Here is an 18,281-nt window from a genome sequence, read left to right as displayed (position 1 = left end):
CTAACCTAATGTCTTAACCAATGTTCTCCCCTCTGCCTCCCCTCCCAACCAACTGCTGCTCATCCTTCAAGATGCGGCTCAGACACCTTCTCCTCCAAGCACCACTCCCGCATACACGCCCAAATCGGGATCAGGTCCCCTGCCCTCCACTTTGCATAGCCCCCCTCCAGTCCCTCAGTCACCACACCCTTGCCCTGTCTTTCGCCCTCACCAGACCTGCAAGCAGAGCTGGGTTTTCTTCTCTGTATCTGTGCCTGGCTTGGTTCCTGAGAAACAGCAGAGTGCTACGCTAACAAAAATTATAAACAGCAGGGTCCATCTTGGACCCTGGATCCCAAAGAAAACAACCCAGGTGGCTAGATGTTCACAGTCGTAGCCTTGCCTCCCAAGTCTTTCAGCTCAATCTTGCCATCTTCCTCACCAACTGGGCATTGTCCAATATGGTAGCCAAGGGCCACCTATCTGTGTGGCTGGATACTTAAAATTTGGTCCGTCTGAAATGAGATGTGCTATAAGCATACATGGACTTCAGAGACGGCATTAAGACTAAAAAGGGCATTAAATACCTCATTATTACTCCCATTTTATTGATTATGTGCCGAAATGATGTATGCATTACTGAAGTTAATTTCACTTGTTTCATTTTACTCCTTTTAATGTAGCTACTAGAAAGCACAAACCTCCACGTGAAACTCACATAGTATTTTAATCAGTAGCACTAGGGCGGACATTCCAGAAAAATTTCTAGTGGACTAAAGGACCCTTTCCCCACTCCCTATTCTCATCCCAGCTCTCTGAGAAACTTTGCGACCGAAGCTAAGCATTCAGGGATGCGACAGGCCAGCCACAGAAGCTAATAAAGAAAAATCTCACTTTGAGGGTATCAGACATACCACCACCACATACCTCTTTTTCCTTTGACTTTAATGCCATGGTTAGACCCTGAATGGCTTTATCCCTCTTTAAACTATTTTTCTTTTCTGTAGCAATCTCTCTTTCCTTCTCTCTCAGGTCTTCCTGAAGTGCCTAAATTAGATTAGAAAAAGATTCACTAAGTTGATGCGTTCCAACCAACACGCACTGTAAACACATCTGTAAGAGCGCACTCAGATGCGGTTATTCTATCTTATTCCTGTCACCCTGTGATTAATGTCTCCAAGTAGAGCTGAACGCCATAGCGGCAGCTCCACTTACGGTGTTAGCGCTCACGGCAACAGGGCGGGCCAGAAGAAGGGGATCAGATCAGTTAGGACGGTGACAGCTACTCCTGTGGGAAGGGCTCCAGCGCCTTCCGGAATCCGAATCCAGTCACATCAGAGGCTTTGAAGCCGTACCAGGTTATTTGGGGGAAATAACAGATCATTAATTTCATTCCTTAATGCTACAAAAGCTAGCAGAGAATTTGGTTTGATGGAGACTGAGCATATACACTTACAGTCTGAGTTCATCTCTACAGAGGATTGTGGTGCCTCCCTCCCGGGCTGTTGTGAGGATCAACTGAGATAATGGACGGAATGCACTTTCCCAGCCGGCAGGCGCCATCTAGATGCTGGCTGCTGGGACCAGGGGGCACACTGGCAGGTCCGGATCCCCGCGAGACCTCGTCCAAGCTACGCGATCTTGGGAAAGGCCCCTCCCCTCTGAGCCTCACGTGCCCCCTCCGCACAATGGAGCGCCTACTTCACAGATTACTGCAGTACCGAAAGCTGACTGGCACACACTGGCACTCCACGAGTGACAGCCACTGTCATGCCAAACTGACGATCTATTGCACTCAGACAAGAGGCCAAGAGGCAAGGATAAATCTTCAATAGGTTACTAAAAATTGTATCAACATACCTGGATCCTCTCTTCAAAGCAGTGTCTCTCCTTCTGGAGCTCCATTTGTACAGCCTAAGAAAAGGCATTAATTGGCACCTGGAAGGGACCCCCCCAATCCAACAGCTTCCCCAGTACAATCAGAACGAGCATCTCATTTCCGGACTTTTCCACACTGCTGCGGACGTTATGGAAGGAAGTGCCCATTCCTCTCTGTCTCGCCTGGAGGCCCACCCAAGTAAGAGGAACAGAAAGACAAGCAGCCCTCACGCATGGATCACCAGCCCACGGAGGGTGAACCCCGGGGTCAGCCCTCATGCGTGGATCACCAGCCCACGGAGGGTGAACTCCGGGGCTGCAGGACAATGAACAGGGCCAGCTAAAGAACAGGGCCCAGGGTTAAAAAGAGGAGAAGACAAGGGCTGATTCCAGCAGAAAACTAACCAGTGAGGCTGCAGAAATCATGGCCGTTGTAGGGACAAAGAGGATTCTGCTCCATAAAAAATCAAGACTTTTCCCGAGCGTCTAGAATAAACCCTTTCATGACGGTACCACAGGCAGCAGCCACCCCGGGTCCAACGAGAGCGGGAAGGTCCCAGCGAGGCCCACTGCAACGGCAGGCCTGCCCCACCCCCCACCCCTGCAGCCTGCTGTGGAGGCTGCCTAGGGGAGCGATGGCCTCCGGGAGGCGCTGGGGTCTGGCACTAGCAGCCCACCTCTTAGAGCCCAGGAAACTACAACTCCTCTGAGCCCGTTTCTAAATTCCATGAGGGAACACTGATGTTGACCCCACAAAGTGGCCGGAAGGACTCGGTGAGGGGGCACAGTGAGGCCCTTCACCGGCCGCCAGGCCCAACACAGGTGAGTTCCCTGCCCCCACTGCTTCTAACCACACGGGCGAAATAGGTACTAAGTTTTATCCCAAGAAAACCCGAAGGACGGAAATAAAGTCCCCGGGCAACAACAAATCAACACACAGTACAACAGAGGCAAGGCAGTATGGACTGTTTTGTGAACCAACTCTATATAAACATGAGGCTGGAAGGGGAAAAATGCCAGGGCCCCTGACAAAGGAGGCGCCTGTTAATCCCTCAGTTGCTGGGGAGCTAATATTTGGAAGCAGTCTGCCTGTGACCCGGGGGACCGAATGTGCGTCCCATCTGCCACGGAGGAGTCTGGTCTGCTAATTAAAGCCCCCTTCACACCCCGTCACCTCACCTCAGCTTCTCTCTCCTCTTCTCCCCTCGGCGTGGCAGAAAGTCCTCGAAGCTCTCCAGACGCCACACTCTCATCAGGACATGCCATCTGAGATTTCTCCTCTTTAAGGCACTGAATTAAAGCTTCTTTGCTCTTCAAAGACAGCTTCAACTCCTCAATCAGTCTAAAAGAGAACAAAATTTAAATATTAATTCTAAGCTGTTCTCCTAGCTCGGGGAGCAGGAGGAGGCAGGAAATGGGGCCAAACATCTTCAAAGTAGACAGTTCCAATGACTGAACAGAAATGGAATCGCATTTTGCAGGTCGGAGAGTAAGGGCCAGAACTCCTGTGACACGAACTGTCCCCTGACCCCCAGCCTGGCCCCGGCAGATCCAACCTCCGAGCTGCCAGACTAGGGTCTGATCAAGCCACACCCGTGCTCAGACTTTCGACTGCTCATTTGGGGGGGGGGGGGGGAGAATCCTCTCTGCAAAAGGAACCGGGCACTGAAGCCTGAACAGACAAGACCGATAAGATGGAACTGGCCCAATGAGCCAGGAAAAACAGTCTCTCTCCCTCTCTCTCCCTCTCTCCCTCTCTCTCTCTCTCTCTCTCTCTCCTCTCTCTCTCTCTCTCTCTCTCTCTCTCTCTCTCTCTCTCTCTCTCTCTCTCTCTCTCCTCGGCTTCTCGGGGCAAAGTTTAAAATACACTGACGTTCCAGATAAAGGCCAAACTCGTGAGCAAGGCATTCAAGGCCCCCTGCTTTTCGGGCCTAGAAGCTGAGAGGCCCCGCTGGCAGCCGCGGCTTCACCCCTCGGAGGAGGCCGCCACCTGCCGCCTCACCACCCAGCAGCCTCCCTTCCAGCTCTCTCCAGAAGCCGGGCTGCTTTGTGCCTCCAGACCTCCACTCACACCCGCCCCTCCTCCTACAGGGCCTTCACAGCGCCATGCCCACGGCCCACTATACACCCAGCACCCGGCCGGTGCCTCAGGCGGCGCCTCTCCCCAAGGAAACCGTGCTGACCACACTCTGGGGCCCCCTCGGGTATAGCTGAACACCTTCCCGGGGCCACCAGACTCCACTCCCTGACCACGGCCACGTTATTCGACTTCTCTGAATCTGCATTTCCTCGGCCACAAAATGGCTTTCACCTGCTCATGGGGATAAGCGATAAAATATCTGAAATGGCCCTACATACCTCCACGCCGATAGCACAACTCGACCTAGGACAGTTGCTATAATTATTACTTTTTTCCCTAACATCCAACAATTAGCGTTTTTTGTCAAAGAGCCCTCAGAAGAGCCTTTCCATATCTGAGCCGCGAAAGGAACATGAATGGAAGAGCAAGGGCTTAAGTTAAGAGTCAGAGAGTGGGGGCGCCTGCACAGCTCAGCCAGTTAAGCATCCGACTTCGGCGCAAGTCGTGATCTCACGGTTTGTGGGTTGCAGCCCCACATCGGGCTCTCTGCTGTCAGCACAGAGCCCGCTTTGGATCCTCTGTCTCCCTCTCTCTGTCCTTCCCCCTTTCATACTCTCTCTCTCAAAAAATAAATAAATAAGCATTAGAACAACAAGAGTCAGAGAGCTTCCCTGGCTCTCAGGGTGAAGGGAAAGAGTTGGCTAAAAGCAGAAGGCAATGCCCTGGAGCCGTGGTCCGAATGTTCCTGGCTTCCCCGCATTCCTGTACTGTGACTGGATTAGGAGGCGGGGCTCTGGCTGGAGAGTAGGTCACGAGAGTGGAACTCGGGAACCAGACTCGGGGTCTTACAAATGAGGCTCCAGAAAGAGGCCTCAGACCTCCCGCCTCGTGGAGATGCAGTGAGGTCTGCGGGCTAGAAGGGGGCTGTCACCTGCCCGTGGGCACCGGGTTTTCCAGCCTCCAGAACTGTAAGAAATAAGTCTCTGTTGCTTGTAGGCCCCCCAGTCTGTGGTACTTTGTTCGAGCATCCCAAACAGGCGAAGACAATCAGGTACACAGGGTCCGGGGCAGCACCAGTGTGATGCCTCCGATGGATGGAGGAGTAAGACTGCCCTCTAGGGGTTCTACTTTGAAATCATCATGTAATCAGTGGAAGAGGTAAAGAGTCACTAACTAGACACCTGACATTGGCTGTGTTATAGTGCATGTAGCTTCTACTTAGATGACCTTGATTTGTTTCAGTTGTGTTGAAGCAAGTTCCAGAAGGGATGGGCCTGAGTGAGGCAGGCCGACCTGGAGCACCAGGCCTGCCTGCGGGAGCAGCCTCAACCCAGCAGGACCCAGCCCAGGCTTGCCACACCTTCCAGGTTTTCAAAGAAGCTAAAAATCCAGACTTTTACATGAAAATAGATTTTTTTTTAAATATTAGCAACTAATTCAAACTTCTAAAATAAAGAAGTTTAATAAATAAAATATATCTGTTGGCCACAACTGACCTGCACGGTACCTCCACGTGAGCGCCTTACAGATACAGATCACAGGAAATAAAGCAGCTGAAGCACAAGAGCGGGAAGGAAGCCGAGAAAGGCATCAGCAGCGGCCACCCAAGCAAGGGCCCTCTCCTATGACAGGTCCACCAGGATGCCACATCTGGGTCCATCCCACCAGGGCAGGCCCAAGGACCCCTGCCCCAAGTCTGTGCTTAGCAACTCACCTCCTGACCTCCTGCCTTCAGGGAGAGAACACACTGATGCTGGCCCCGGACAGATGCACCACAGGGAGGGCCACACCCCAAGGAAGCAGAAATCCAGAGATGGTATCTGGCAGCCACACTGGCCTCAGGGAGTGTGGCTGGGGCACATCCAGTCCCGAGAGAGAGAGAGAGACGCCTGGCAATCCTGGCAAAGCAAGGTTCTGTGCCTGCCCAGCCAGGGCCTGTGGGAAACCCCAAGAAGACGTGGCCCTTGGCAAGGCCCTGACCTGACCACCCACTCTTGGAGACCCCACCACCGCACCATGTTAAGTACTCCGTGAGCCTCCCCCACCCCAAATTCCTTGTTCCTAGAAGATGAGAAGCCACACTTCTGCGGCCTATGCTAACAGAGACCACTTCCTTCTAGGATTCCCTTGACGTGCGCCAGGCCCCACACCTTGTCATGTGTCGTACGTTAGTGCGGCCGGCCGCCTCACCCACCTCCCAGCGCCCCTCCCGGATAAGCCTTCTCTGCACCAGGCCCAGGCACAGCTGATCACTGCCTTGCTTTTGTCACAGCACAGAACCCTGAACTTACTCTAATACCATTCACGACCTTTCTTTTTAACATTTGTCCCCTACCCTACACTGGGGGCACCATATAAGGAAGACTGTGCTCGCATCTCCATTCCTGGCACCTAACCCAAGGCTCTGCTAGTAGCTGGTCAAAGAATTTACCAAGATCTCCTTTAATCTGGCCTTAATTCATATACCCAAGCGCCTTCTAGACGCTACACTTGCTTGGATGCCCACAATCCCTCAACCCAGCATGTCCCAACTGAAAGCTTATCTCCCCACTCCCTGTACCCAAAAACATCTGTTCTTTCTCCCTTTCCAAACTCAGCAAACTACACTGCCCCCCACAGTTGCTCATGCTCAAAACCTGGTGGAGGGGGGTGTCTCTGCAGCCTTGTCCCTCATCCCAAACCCAGCAGTGGTCAAGCCCTTCACGCCATCACGTCAATTCTACCACCTAAACATCTCTGCCTGGGGGCTCCTGGGTGGCTGGGTCGGTGGAGCGTCCTTTGGCTCAGGTAATGATCGCAGATTCAAGAGAAAAAGCCCTGCAGCAGGCTCCACGCTGAGAGCGGAGCCTGCCTGGCTTCTCTCCCTCACCCCCACCCTTCTCACCCCTATGCACATGTGCTCTCTATCTAAAAAATAAAATAAATTAAATTAAAAATATAAATATCTCTGCCTGTTCTTCTCCATCCCAGTTCCTTCACCTCAATCCTGGTGACCGTGATCTCATGGCTGGACTTCTGCATCGTCCTGAGAAAGAACCTTCCCACCCAGCCCCACCGCCAACCCATCCACCGGGTTCAGCCAGGAGGACCACTTTAAATTACAGTGTGACCCTGACACTACCCTACTCCCGATCTTAACTCATCAGGAGCTTGTCACGAGCCCTGAGGACCAAACAAAGCCCAGATGATCTGGCCAGCCTCCGTCCCCTCATCGCTTCCCACCTCCCTCCCAGATCACAACTCTCCAGACACGCTAGACTTCTGATGGCTCCTGGGTCATCTCTGTGCCCTCTGACCTCTGACCTTCCACACCTATGGTTCTCAGCACCTGCAACACCCTTTCTTCCTGCAAGTAATTCCCCCTTTATCCTCCGCGTACTTCCTCTGGGAAGCCTTCCTAATCCCTCTAAACGGAATTAGAAAGGTGTAATGTTAACCCAGCATCTATCCATCTGGCCACGGTCAGATGCCCTCCACTCCTCCCACCCAGCTAGGCGCCGAGATTCCTTGGGACAGGGGCCCGGCCTGTACCACTCACCCCTACACTTGACCCAGCACTTACTGAGCACAAGATGCTCAGGAAGTATGTGTTGAACAAACGGCAGGATGATCCAACAGCCAACGGATCAGCTGCTCAGCGTCGGGACCCAGGCAAGGTTCTTCCAATCAGCCCTCGCCCACCGCCTCTCCTCACACCCACCCCCAGCACGCTCCCTTCTTCCCCTTCACCGGCACCAGGAATTCTGCCTCTTCTTCTTTGGTGGCTGCCCCCGCACATTCTAGTCTCTTCCCTGGGCCCCTTTTTCCAACTGAACTGCTAGAGACCTGCAGGTCCCCCAGGAAAGACAAACCTACAGACCTTCTAAGGGCCTCAGCACGCGTCAGCTGGGAGAGATACAGGGAAGGCATAAATAACTTGTCCGGAAGAGGATTCCAGACTCTGTTGCAGTACAGTGGCCACCTCTTCGGGATGGTGCCTGGAAGGAGGGGAAAGGGAAGGCCAGCAGAGCACCACCCGTCCAAGGAGGCTTCTCCTCCTCGCTGTGCGATCGAGAAACACACTCGCTCGCTCGGCCCTCCCTGAGGGCCTGCATCTCACAGAGAACTCTGTTTCCTGAAGCATCCTGAGACTCATCCCCAAACCTCCGTTTTCCAGAGCAGAGCACAGAGGCTGCAGCAGCCACATAAAGGCCAGCTCCCCCAAGCGCTGAGGCGAGGGCTCTGCATACAGGGAAACCGTGGGCTCTCCCTCAGAGTCCGCTCATTTCTCGTTCACGGAGAATCCTGAAACGTCTGCTCATCCATTTCCCAACCCATCACGCAAACCCGCTGCAGACTCGAACCTCCGGAGGGGGAACGGAGACGGAAAGAGATGCAAACAGCAGCTGGGGAAGCTGCGCAACCAGGCCCCAGAACCTAAACGTGGTGGGCTCGTCAATCAGGGTCCCCGAGCACCCCCGCAATAAAGGGAACCATAGTCAGTATCCTCTATTTAAGGAAGTAGGCAAGTAGATCATTTGCCTTAGAACAATTTCCGTCAAACTCCAAACACGTTTGGCTCTTCAACGGAAAGAGCACTGGTTAGCCAGAAGTTTTACCTGTATTTCGTTTACTCAACTTTCCACCTCGTGGCTGCGAAGCAAGGCAAGAGTATCAAAATGCAAGGTGCAGGGTCAAGAAGAAAACCTCAACTCTCTCCTGACTAGTTTTGATCAAAAGTCTGCTTGCAAGATACGAGCATCAAAGACCGCCTATAGGCCCTCCAGTCCGTCCACTCCTCTGGACTAGGTGGCACTCATTTTACTCCTGGACCGTCACAGAGCTTTGTGCTTGGTCTACACCGCTTTGGGCCCCTGCACAGTAAAATCTGGGCCCTCAGCCTGCACTAAAAGACATGATGATAAACAGGGTCACACAAAATTCACTAGCATGTGTTGTGGGCCTGTAATCACGTACTATTCCCTCTGGGAACATCCACAAGAGAAAGTTCTTCCCTGACGGAGTCAAGTAAACCTGGACTTCCCTGAAGTTACTAGCTCATTTCCTCTTGTGAGCAATGTGAATCTTCAGTCCATCAAGACTCTTGTTCTCTTTTCCCTTTGGTTATTGGGAAGCTTACAGTCAAAACTGAAACCCAGAGGTAGTATCTGAGCAGAACTTTTCAGCAGGAGTTTCTATCTCTACTCCTATCCCTGTCCTCACAGCACTCGCCTAGCCATTTTCCTGTCCCCCTGAGGTTACCCTAGGTTTTCTCACTGTGGGGGGAACAGTATAGAAAGGGGAGATAAAAAGGTAGGAAGGGAACAACCCTCTGCCATGCTGCCCAAAAGGCGAATGTCAATGTCAGTGCATAGAAGAGATAAGAGGCAGACCTGTCTTTCTGCTCTAAGACCACGGCCATGTCCAAGGCCCCCTCGTGCCTCTTCTTCATCTCCGAAAGCTTGTTTTCCAGGCTCAACCGAAGCGCCTTCTCTGTCTCTGTCCCCGCAAAGGCCTTTTCCAGTTCTGCTTGGGCAGCTTTCACATCCTAGAGTTAAATTAAATGCATTTGATGCAATTTTTCAATACAATTGGGAACATTTTGAAAGGAAATTGGATTAAAATATAAATATTTATGACTTTTTCTCCGGCACATTTCCCCTCCCTGAATTGTACTATATACACGGGGAGAATCAGTAATAAATACATTTGCCAGCCATTTTCTCCCTCTTGTATCCTGAAGAGTAATAGGCATTTCCAATGGAAAAGACTCAACTCTACGAAAACTGTATTTTTGGGTTTGAAGAATCAGATCAATATTTACAGCTTCAGTGAGAACAAGGAGAAATGTGCCTCTCAATACCTAAACACACATAAATTCCAGAGACCCCCTATAATCTCCATACAAATTCATCCCACACCCCACCGCCCCCTCACTATTTCTTTTAAGATAATGACTGCACAATTCTAAAGCACATTTTCTGTATCTCCAAGGTGATATGGGTGCTGACAAACTATGCTCTTCCTGAGAGCGCGGAGAGGCCAACAGGGAGTGATCTAAGTCGCGGAGGCGGTGCCCGAGTTGGGGAAAGGGGCCCTGGTGCTCAGGAAAGCGCTCTGGGAGAGGTCTGGGTCTCCAGGCGCCAGCCGCCTCTGGTTACATCACTAAGATAAAAGTCAAATCAAACTGGGTTCAAAACCTAGCTCTCTTACTTCTATGCTGTGGGATGTTGGGTCGTCACTTAGCCTCTCTGAGCCAGCTTATCTAGGAAATAGGGAGGGATCCCCACCACCCCATTAAAGAGAGGCTGTGTGACTCTTGTCAAATGCCTGCGGCATTACAGGAAGCTCAACAAAACAAAACAAAACAAAAAACACAACACAACAAAAACACTGGCCTCTTCTTCCCTGCCCTTGCCCTCCACCAGCCACCGTGAGCACCGAATGGAAAGCCCACTCCCTATAAGCTGCAAAGTACAGTAAGCAGCGCATCTGCTTTCTGTGCCCAGCAGGGCTCATTCCTCCTCATATCTAAGAATCAGGGTTTCAGGAAGAGAAAGTGAGATGGGACAAGAGACCTCAAAGACCCAGAATTAAGTAACTAGTGTCACTTAAGACCAGCTTAACATGGAGAGAAACTTTTAACATCTAGGAGTCAGGATTTTTTAGCCACAACACATCCTGCTTCCCGTCAAGGTCACAGAAAGCACCTGAGAATAAGCAGGAGGAGCTACATGCAACGCCTCCCCGTGAAAAGGCACCCAGTGAGCACCAGGGTGACAGGGTGGAGGCCGGGGACCAGGGACAGGGCTGCCTGGTGACCACTGGGGCGACAGGGTGGAGGCTAGGGACCAGGCACCCGGTGAGCACCATGGTGACGGAGTAGAGACCGGGGACCAGGGACAGGGCTGCCCAGGCACACGATGGCCTGTGTGTTGGAATCTACCTCCAGGCTTAGCACATGTTAGGTGAGTCACTTCCCCTCTCGGGGCCTCAGTTTCCTCCTCTGGAGAAATAAAGAGACCCCACTAGGTAAGAAGAGCAGTGTTGCAGCAAGGACACGGGCTTTAACATCAGCAGTCGTAAACTGAGATCCAGGATCAAACTCAGACTCGTCAGTCTTTCTGTACGTGGGTGTCCTCATCTGAAGAGTAAAGTAACAGCCGGGCCGCAGGGCGTGAGGCTGGGACAGGGCTGGAACCTGTGAGGTGCTGAGCAAAGTCTGTGAAGGAAGGACCGGAATTCTGCCCGCTCCACTATCAACCACGGCAAGAACACGCGCTCCTCGGGGCCCCCGACTTGCCTCTTCTAAGTGGAATATTCTCCTGTTTAGGAGATCTTCGACCTGCCGCACCTTCTTCTGGGCATCTTCCTTCACCCGCTGCACTTCAGAGCCACGCCCTTCAGCCAGGCTCTCGACCGCTTTGCTGCAAAAAGAGGCCAAGGTGTAAAATCCACGCCGGGACAGTCAGATGGTGATTCCAATGGCCCCGAAGAGACATGGAACATTTGTTAGTCATTTTCCCCACAGACGTGTCCTGGAGTTTTGTTGTTGTTGTTGTTAATTGTTTTAATTTTACTTTTAATTTATTTACATATTTGTGTATTTTTATATACATTTATTTTATTTTATTTCATTTATTTGAGAGAGAGAAAGAGGGAGAAATCAAGTGGGAAGAGAGACTGAGGGAGAGAGAAGGAATCTTAAGCAGACTCCACGCTGGTGTGGAGCCCGTCACAGGGCTTGATCCCATGACCCTGGGATCAGGACCTGAGCCGAAACCAAGAGTCAGATGCTCAACCGAGTCACCTGGTGCCCCTTTTTTCAAATTCATATTTGTAATTAAAATACACAGTGTAGTATATGAATGTATCAAATCAGCCAACATGTACACTTTAAACTTACAGGTGATACGTCAATCATACCTCAATTTAAAATACATATATACAAACACAAATTAAGAAAGAAATAAGAGGGACACCTGGGTGGCTCAGTCAGTTGGGCGTCCGGCTTTGGCTCAGGTCATGATCTCACGGTTCGTGGGTTTGAGCCCCGAATCGGGCTCTGTGCTGACAGCTAGCTCAGAGCCTGGAGCCTGCTTTTGATTCTGTTTCTCCCTGTCTCTGACCCTCCCCTGATCACACTGTCTCTTTCTGTCTCTCAAAAATAAATTAAAAATATTAAAAAAAAGAAAGAAAGAAGAATCATCTATAATCTTACCAGTCAGAAAAACTAAGTTAAATTTTAGCATAGTGTCTTTTGGACACTTTCTATAGAAAAAGAACCAAGCATACAATGTATACCCATGATCTGATTTTACTACTTCATACACCATAAACATCCTTCTGTGTCAATAAATATAAATCTCTATCATTTTTAAAGGCTACGTATTAATTCACTGTATGAGACATACTCGAGTCTATTAAATCAATTCCCTATTTTTTCTATGAAGTATCACTGACACACATCAATCCCCAACTTTAAAATACTCCGATGATTTCTGATTTTACACGTTTGTCTGAAAACACTTCTGAGGACCGTGCCCAGTGCAAAGGACTCACATACACGTTAGCGTTGTTACGTATTCTCTTATAAGCAGGCTTGTGAAAGAGCATGCCTGCATGTACACGACCCAGTGATCGATCGCCCAGGGTCAGTTCCCACGGAGGGAAACGCAGGGGCAAAGGGTAAGCACGCCTAAGGCTACTGCCAAATCTCCTGCTGGGGAACCTCCAGCAAAGAGCACCTCCACCAGTGGCAGGAGAGCTGGAGAGCTGGTCTGACCTACCAAGGCGCAAACGAGCAGCGCACAACAGAATGAAATCCGAGGGATCCAGGGCTTTTCTACGCCATCTTCTGTCCCCGGCAGGGGAAAGCATTCTAAACACAGCGTGCTCCACCTGTGAGCGCCAGCCACCACCCGGGGCCAGGCGAGGACACTGCGCAAGCAGCCCGCGCTCCGCGAGCACCGCGTCCGCACTGCTGGGGCAGCAGGGAATGTTCTGTTGGGCGGACAAGGCGGGTGGGGGTGGCACACCGGAATCTGACGCAAGACTGCAGCGCCTGCTGCCCTGCATGTGCCCTTCATCGCCTGATGCCCTCCTCCGAAGAATGGTGTCAGACACGAATGTGTGGGGCATTTACTCAGAGCGCTTCTCAGCAGATTCCTAAACGGCTGCAGGATGGCAGAAGGCAGGATCATAAAGGGAATGGCTCCACCTAAAGCTGGCTTCTCAGAATAACTGCAACGAACCAATGTATTCACCGCCGCCTCCCGTGCCCTACTTTAGGGCGCGTGTGAAATGTTCCCGGCCAAGAGCCACATGACCGGATGCTCACATGCACGGGCCATGTGAATTTCTGACTGGGAACAATGGGAAGTCGAGAGGGCCATACCCGCTGTCCCAGAATCAAACAGGAGCTGCCTGCGAACAGAGACTTTATTCATGTCTTGCCTCCTTCCACCAATGAGCCTTCCGAAGGCCCCAGTGTCATGACATCATTTTAATGGGATTCAACGTTCAACTGAAAGAGCGACCATGGGCTCTGAAGCCTGAACAGATCTGCTTCCGAATGTACACTCTCTCACGTCCTCAGTGGGGCTCTGGGTAAATCACCCTGTGGGCCTCAGGCTCCTCCCTGGAAAAAGGGCATGTTTGGCTCTTAGAGCGAATGTGCTGACACCCGTGGTGGCCGCAGCATGGCGCCCCTGGCCCTCTGGTCTCAGCGCCACCCACCGGCCCTGCGGCCACCACGCGAGGGCCCCCGCTGAGATGCCAGGAGAGGCCTCAGTCTACCCCTCTGGGCGGAGACAGGTCATCCTCCAGCCAGGAGGAGGGCCACCACTGCCACCTCCCCTATGACGCCATGGAACGTGCTCAGCCCCGGCTCCCTCAGCTCATTGCTCCGTCAGGGATGCTGGGGGTTCCCCGTGATTCAGTCGTTCCTGTCACTCCCCGAGAGGTTGATGCCATACACAAGGCTGGGGGCTTTTCCCCTGAGCCGTGGATTCGGGACTTTTCCCCTGAGCGGTGGATTCGGGGCTTTTCCAGCCCTGAATTCCCACTAACCACCAACAGAGTTGTAGCCCTTGGGCCTTACAGAGCCTCCTCTAGGGAAGGGTCCCTTCTGTCACCCCCACCCCCCGCCCAGCGAGGGCAAACACGCTGTCATCCCCCTCCCCCACCCCCGTCCACCCGCTTTGAACCTTGGGGTTTTAGAGTCCGAATCATATACACTGGCAAGAGGCGGACTACAATTTCTAACAAGTGCCAGTATTATTCAGTTTGTTTGCATTTTAGTTATACCAATAAAATATATTCCCAATAATAAATGTTCCAACTTTTCATTTATCATCTTTGTATTTTACACTTACTGTAGCAGTAAAATTTATACTCGGCAGTATGGTACAGTTTTCCTCTGCTAATGGAATTATTATTTTCGTTCGTGTTTTAAAGCTACAGAGATAAAATTTACCCCCAACAATATGTCTGCTTTTGTTTTTAACGTCCCCTTATTGTAACTGATAAATACAACAACGGAGAGTCAGCACGCAGACGTGTTTCCTCCGCAGCAAGGCAGAGCGGGCTCCGCAGCTGGACGGGCCCCAGCTCTGTCACCCCCCTGGGCAGGCCCCCAACCGCTCCGGGCCCCAGTTTCCCCGGCACTCGAATGCCGGCTGCCTCGCATCACTGTTGTGCAACTGAGGAAGCGATAAAGCATGTCAAGTGCCCGACACTTGGGTCCAGGGCAAAGCAGGATAAATGCCAGTCCCTCCCTCTACCCTGTCTCTCCTTATAGAATCTGGGCCAACAGACCATATCGAAAGCAAGACCTCAGGTGAAGAAAGGTGGGAGACGAAGTGGTTGAATCCAGCATTCCACCCAAAGAAAAGAGAACCCGCTATAAATGCCACCCCCGCAACCCTTTTTAACCGTCACCATTTCCTCCTGATTCTTTCCATTCTAATTATAGTTCTGGAGAAAAAGCAGGGGCTTTTCCTGTAACGGCCCCGTATCTCCTGTGCCCCTCCCTCAAAAGAAAAAAAAAAACCCACCGTAACAGTGGGAGTTGTGGGCATTAATAAAGGTATCTTTCCTATGCACAGGAGCGCACTGCGCCCCCACCTGGCGCCGGGCAGTCAGGGGAAGGGACAGGCACACTCAGCGGGGGCGTGGAGACAGCGTGCATGTCCTACCGCACAGCGCACACATGGCCTGAGGAGTAGGAATGCCAAGATGCCCCATGCGCCGCTAAGGCAGCACAGGCTCTGGGCCTCAGAAGAGGTAGAGTCATGTTGGAGAAACAAGAATCACGGGAAAATCAAAAAAGCATATGAGGGGCACCTGGGTGGCTCAGTCAGTTAGGCGTCCGACTCTTGGTTTCAGCTTAGGTCATGATCTCACGGTTCGAGGTTCGAGCCCCACATGGGGCTCCAGGCTGACAACACAGAACCTGCTTGGGATTCTCTCTCTGTCCTTCCCCTGCTCATGCTCGCTTTCTCTCTCTCTCAAAATAAATAAACTTTTTAAAAAAGTCAATGTTATGAGAAAAAAAAGCATATAAATCAGTGCTGGACCCCAAGTCAGACACCTGCACTCTCATCCCAGCTCCGGTCATCCTGCCTGCACGGTGCTCCTCACGGTCCTTCCCTCCTCCAGGCCTATCCCCCTGTCTACAAGGAGGCTTTCCTCCAGATGCGCCTAGCTCCCGGGAGAATGGCGGCAGGCAGATGGATGCCAGAGTGTTTCATAAGCTGCAAAGTGCTGCCGCACACACGGGAGTGTGACTCTGGGCCGGGAACTTGGGAAGCAGTGGGAATGCGGGCAGCGGGCAGCCTGGCGGGGCTCACCCCGAGCCTCTGTGTCACGCAGGCAACGGGATGAAGAGCTGGTGGAGAAACATCGGGGCGGCTACGTCGTTGTGAGCGCTCTTAAATAAAACAGAACTCGCAATCTGAAGCCCTAACCCAGGAGTCCTCTTTGACATCCCCCTCACCATCCGCTGCCAAGGCCTGTTGACTTTGCTCGCCAGATGCCTTGGCAGCCCAGCCACCCGCCACCAACGCTAGCCTCCCACCGAAACTACTGGACCAGCCTCCTAACTGGTCTCCCTAACCCCCCACCCCCACTGTGCTCTGTCTACAAAGCGCTCTCCTCTCTCCTCTTGGCATCCACAGTGACCTCCACAAAGCTAAACCCTGACCGTGTCAACTGCTCAAACCCCATGACCTCTTCCCATTTACCTTGGGAGAGTCTCTGCCGCAGCCGCAAGCCACTGCAGGACAAGACGGAGACTCCCCAGACTTCCCGTATTTCCTCAGACCTGCACGTGCACCAGTTAGTTCCCACCTGCTCCTCACATGGCACCCAAGTGCTCCCTCCTCAGGGCCCCTTCCCTGCAATATGTCTCTACTGGCAGATCTGTTCCTACCCTATCGGCACTCACCGCGGCCTGTCTTCCTCATGGCTCTTCTTTCACTTCGTAGCTACCGTTTATTATTCCAAGCATTTTATGACCACTGGCCCTTCTAGAATGCTAGTGCCATGTGTCTGTCTGGTTCACCACCGCCTCCCCAGGAACCCAGTCCAGTGCAGCACACAACAGCTGCTTAATAAATCTTTCCTGGATAAATTAATAAAACCAGTCACACCAAAAAGGTCTGTTTGGGCAGCTTAGGGAAGCTATGCCTATAAATACATGGGCGAGCCCTGAAAACACTCAGCCCCAGGTGTGGTATGGAAGAGCCTTTGTGAGTGTGGGTTTCCGTGTGCACACGCCTGCTGAGGGCAAGTCCTAGCCAAGACCTGCAGCGGGCAGGGTGCTGAGCACGAAACAGACCAGATTCAGTCTCTACTACTGTTTTCCAGACTTGGTAAAGTAGACTTGACTTCCTGCCAGAGAATGCTGTGCTTCAAAAAACACCCAAAACAAAAAACAGAAACAAAACAAAAAATTTGCAACAGCCACCAACAAAAACAAAAATGCACTAATACAGTTTACCCATTCATTCATTCACTCACTCATTCATTCATTCAGAAAATACCAAGCATGCAAGGTCGGCAGTAACTCAGGGAAGCCTGGACTGGGGAACCCCTCGTCCCCCCAAGCTTCCAGCTGCTGGCCACGTGACAACAGGAGGAACGGTCGGGCCCGGCCCACGGGTCCGTGCTCCTGGCCCGCTGTATCCAGCAGGGGCTCGGCCACCAAGACAAATGAAGCGCATCCCCGTGTGCTTTCAGGCAGATCCTCGGTGGAAGGTGGGGCGGCCCTGGGAAGTCTCATTCCACTCTTACCAAGCGAAGGTCTGGACACTTCAGTGTCCCAACAGACCCACAGATGCCCTCTGTCCCTGAGCCTCTGTTATACCCCGTCTACAAGCGGGCTGTACAGCTGACGTGAGGGGACGTCTCTTTCTAAATCCTCAATATACGGCACAATCACATGATAAATGTTTATGAATGAAGGAATGACCAATCGAGTCACCGACTGTATTCTCTGAACCGGGCTTGTTGTTCAAACAATATTTAAATTAATTATTTGATTACTTAAAATAATAGTTTTCAGAGGTATTTTAAGCTGAACGCCTCTTTCAAACAAAGTATTATAAGAGACTCTAGTGCATTAAACAGATACTAAAATAAGTCTCTCTGGTTAAAGCCCTACTCTCTGCGCCCCAGCCTCACTCACCATGGGGGTCCCTCAGGGTCCCTGCAAGCCCTTAGGGCTCTGACCACAATGAAAATGACCGAGCTGCTGATAGAAGTGAGGACACAGACGGGTCACACAAACATACTGCTGAGGGAAGAGCCGGACACAACAGGGCGCGTGTACACCACAGGCCCCCATGCCCGCCCGGCTCCAACCGGGGCAGAACTAAGCCCTGGTGCTATCAGCGGTCAGCACGGTGGTTATCCTGGTGGAGAAGGGGACTTCGGGAGGGGGTGAGGCTCTGGTTTTCGATCTGGATGGTGGCCCCACAGGTGTGCTTGCTTAGTGCAGATTCACCATGCTGCACGCTTAAGATCAGGTCAGTTGCCCTGTAAGAATATTAACCTTCAAAAGTTTGTTGAAAAGTGACTAAACAAAAACAGACACCTCCGTGGGGTCCTCAGGGCACAGTGGGAGAAAAACTGGCTCAGAAAACACGAGGCTGTATTCTACTGACCCAGCCAGCCTCCACTCCCGCCCTGCGAGCTCGGGACCCAGCCTCCCATCCCAGGACCCCGGGCGCCCTGCGAGCTCGGGACCCAGCCTCCCGTCCCAGGACCCCGGGCGCCCTGCGAGCTCGGGACCCAGCCTCCCGTCCCAGGACCCCGGGCGCCCTGCGAGCTCGGGACCCAGCCTCCCGTCCCAGGACCCCGG

At 52.2% G+C, this 18,281-nt stretch overlaps 1 protein-coding gene across 5 annotated transcripts in view; it reads right to left on the bottom strand.

Annotated features, from left to right (window-relative positions):
• CDK5RAP2 (CDK5 regulatory subunit associated protein 2) overlaps nt 1-18,281 on the bottom strand; it is a 167,532-nt gene that overhangs the window by 119,439 nt on the left and 29,812 nt on the right. For 4 of the 5 annotated variants that reach the window (XM_029919480.1, XM_029919482.1, XM_029919484.1 and 1 more), the window contains 5 exons: nt 11,220-11,343; nt 9,310-9,464; nt 3,037-3,199; nt 1,840-1,893; nt 907-1,026 (listed from right to left, as the gene is read on the bottom strand). In XM_029919480.1, coding sequence (XP_029775340.1) covers nt 907-1,026; nt 1,840-1,893; nt 3,037-3,199; nt 9,310-9,464; nt 11,220-11,343 — 616 coding nt within the window. Of the gene's footprint in view, nt 1-906; nt 1,027-1,194; nt 1,336-1,839; nt 1,894-3,036; nt 3,200-9,309; nt 9,465-11,219; nt 11,344-18,281 lie in introns of those variants that run through there. The other variant, XM_029919485.1, reaches the window with a different exon arrangement.

Source organism: Suricata suricatta, chromosome 13 (genome assembly GCF_006229205.1).
Source record: "Suricata suricatta isolate VVHF042 chromosome 13, meerkat_22Aug2017_6uvM2_HiC, whole genome shotgun sequence".
In the NCBI taxonomy this organism is placed as follows: domain Eukaryota; kingdom Metazoa; phylum Chordata; class Mammalia; order Carnivora; family Herpestidae; genus Suricata; species Suricata suricatta.
Note: the sequence above shows the minus strand (reverse complement) of the source record. Positions and strands in the feature narration are given on the sequence as shown.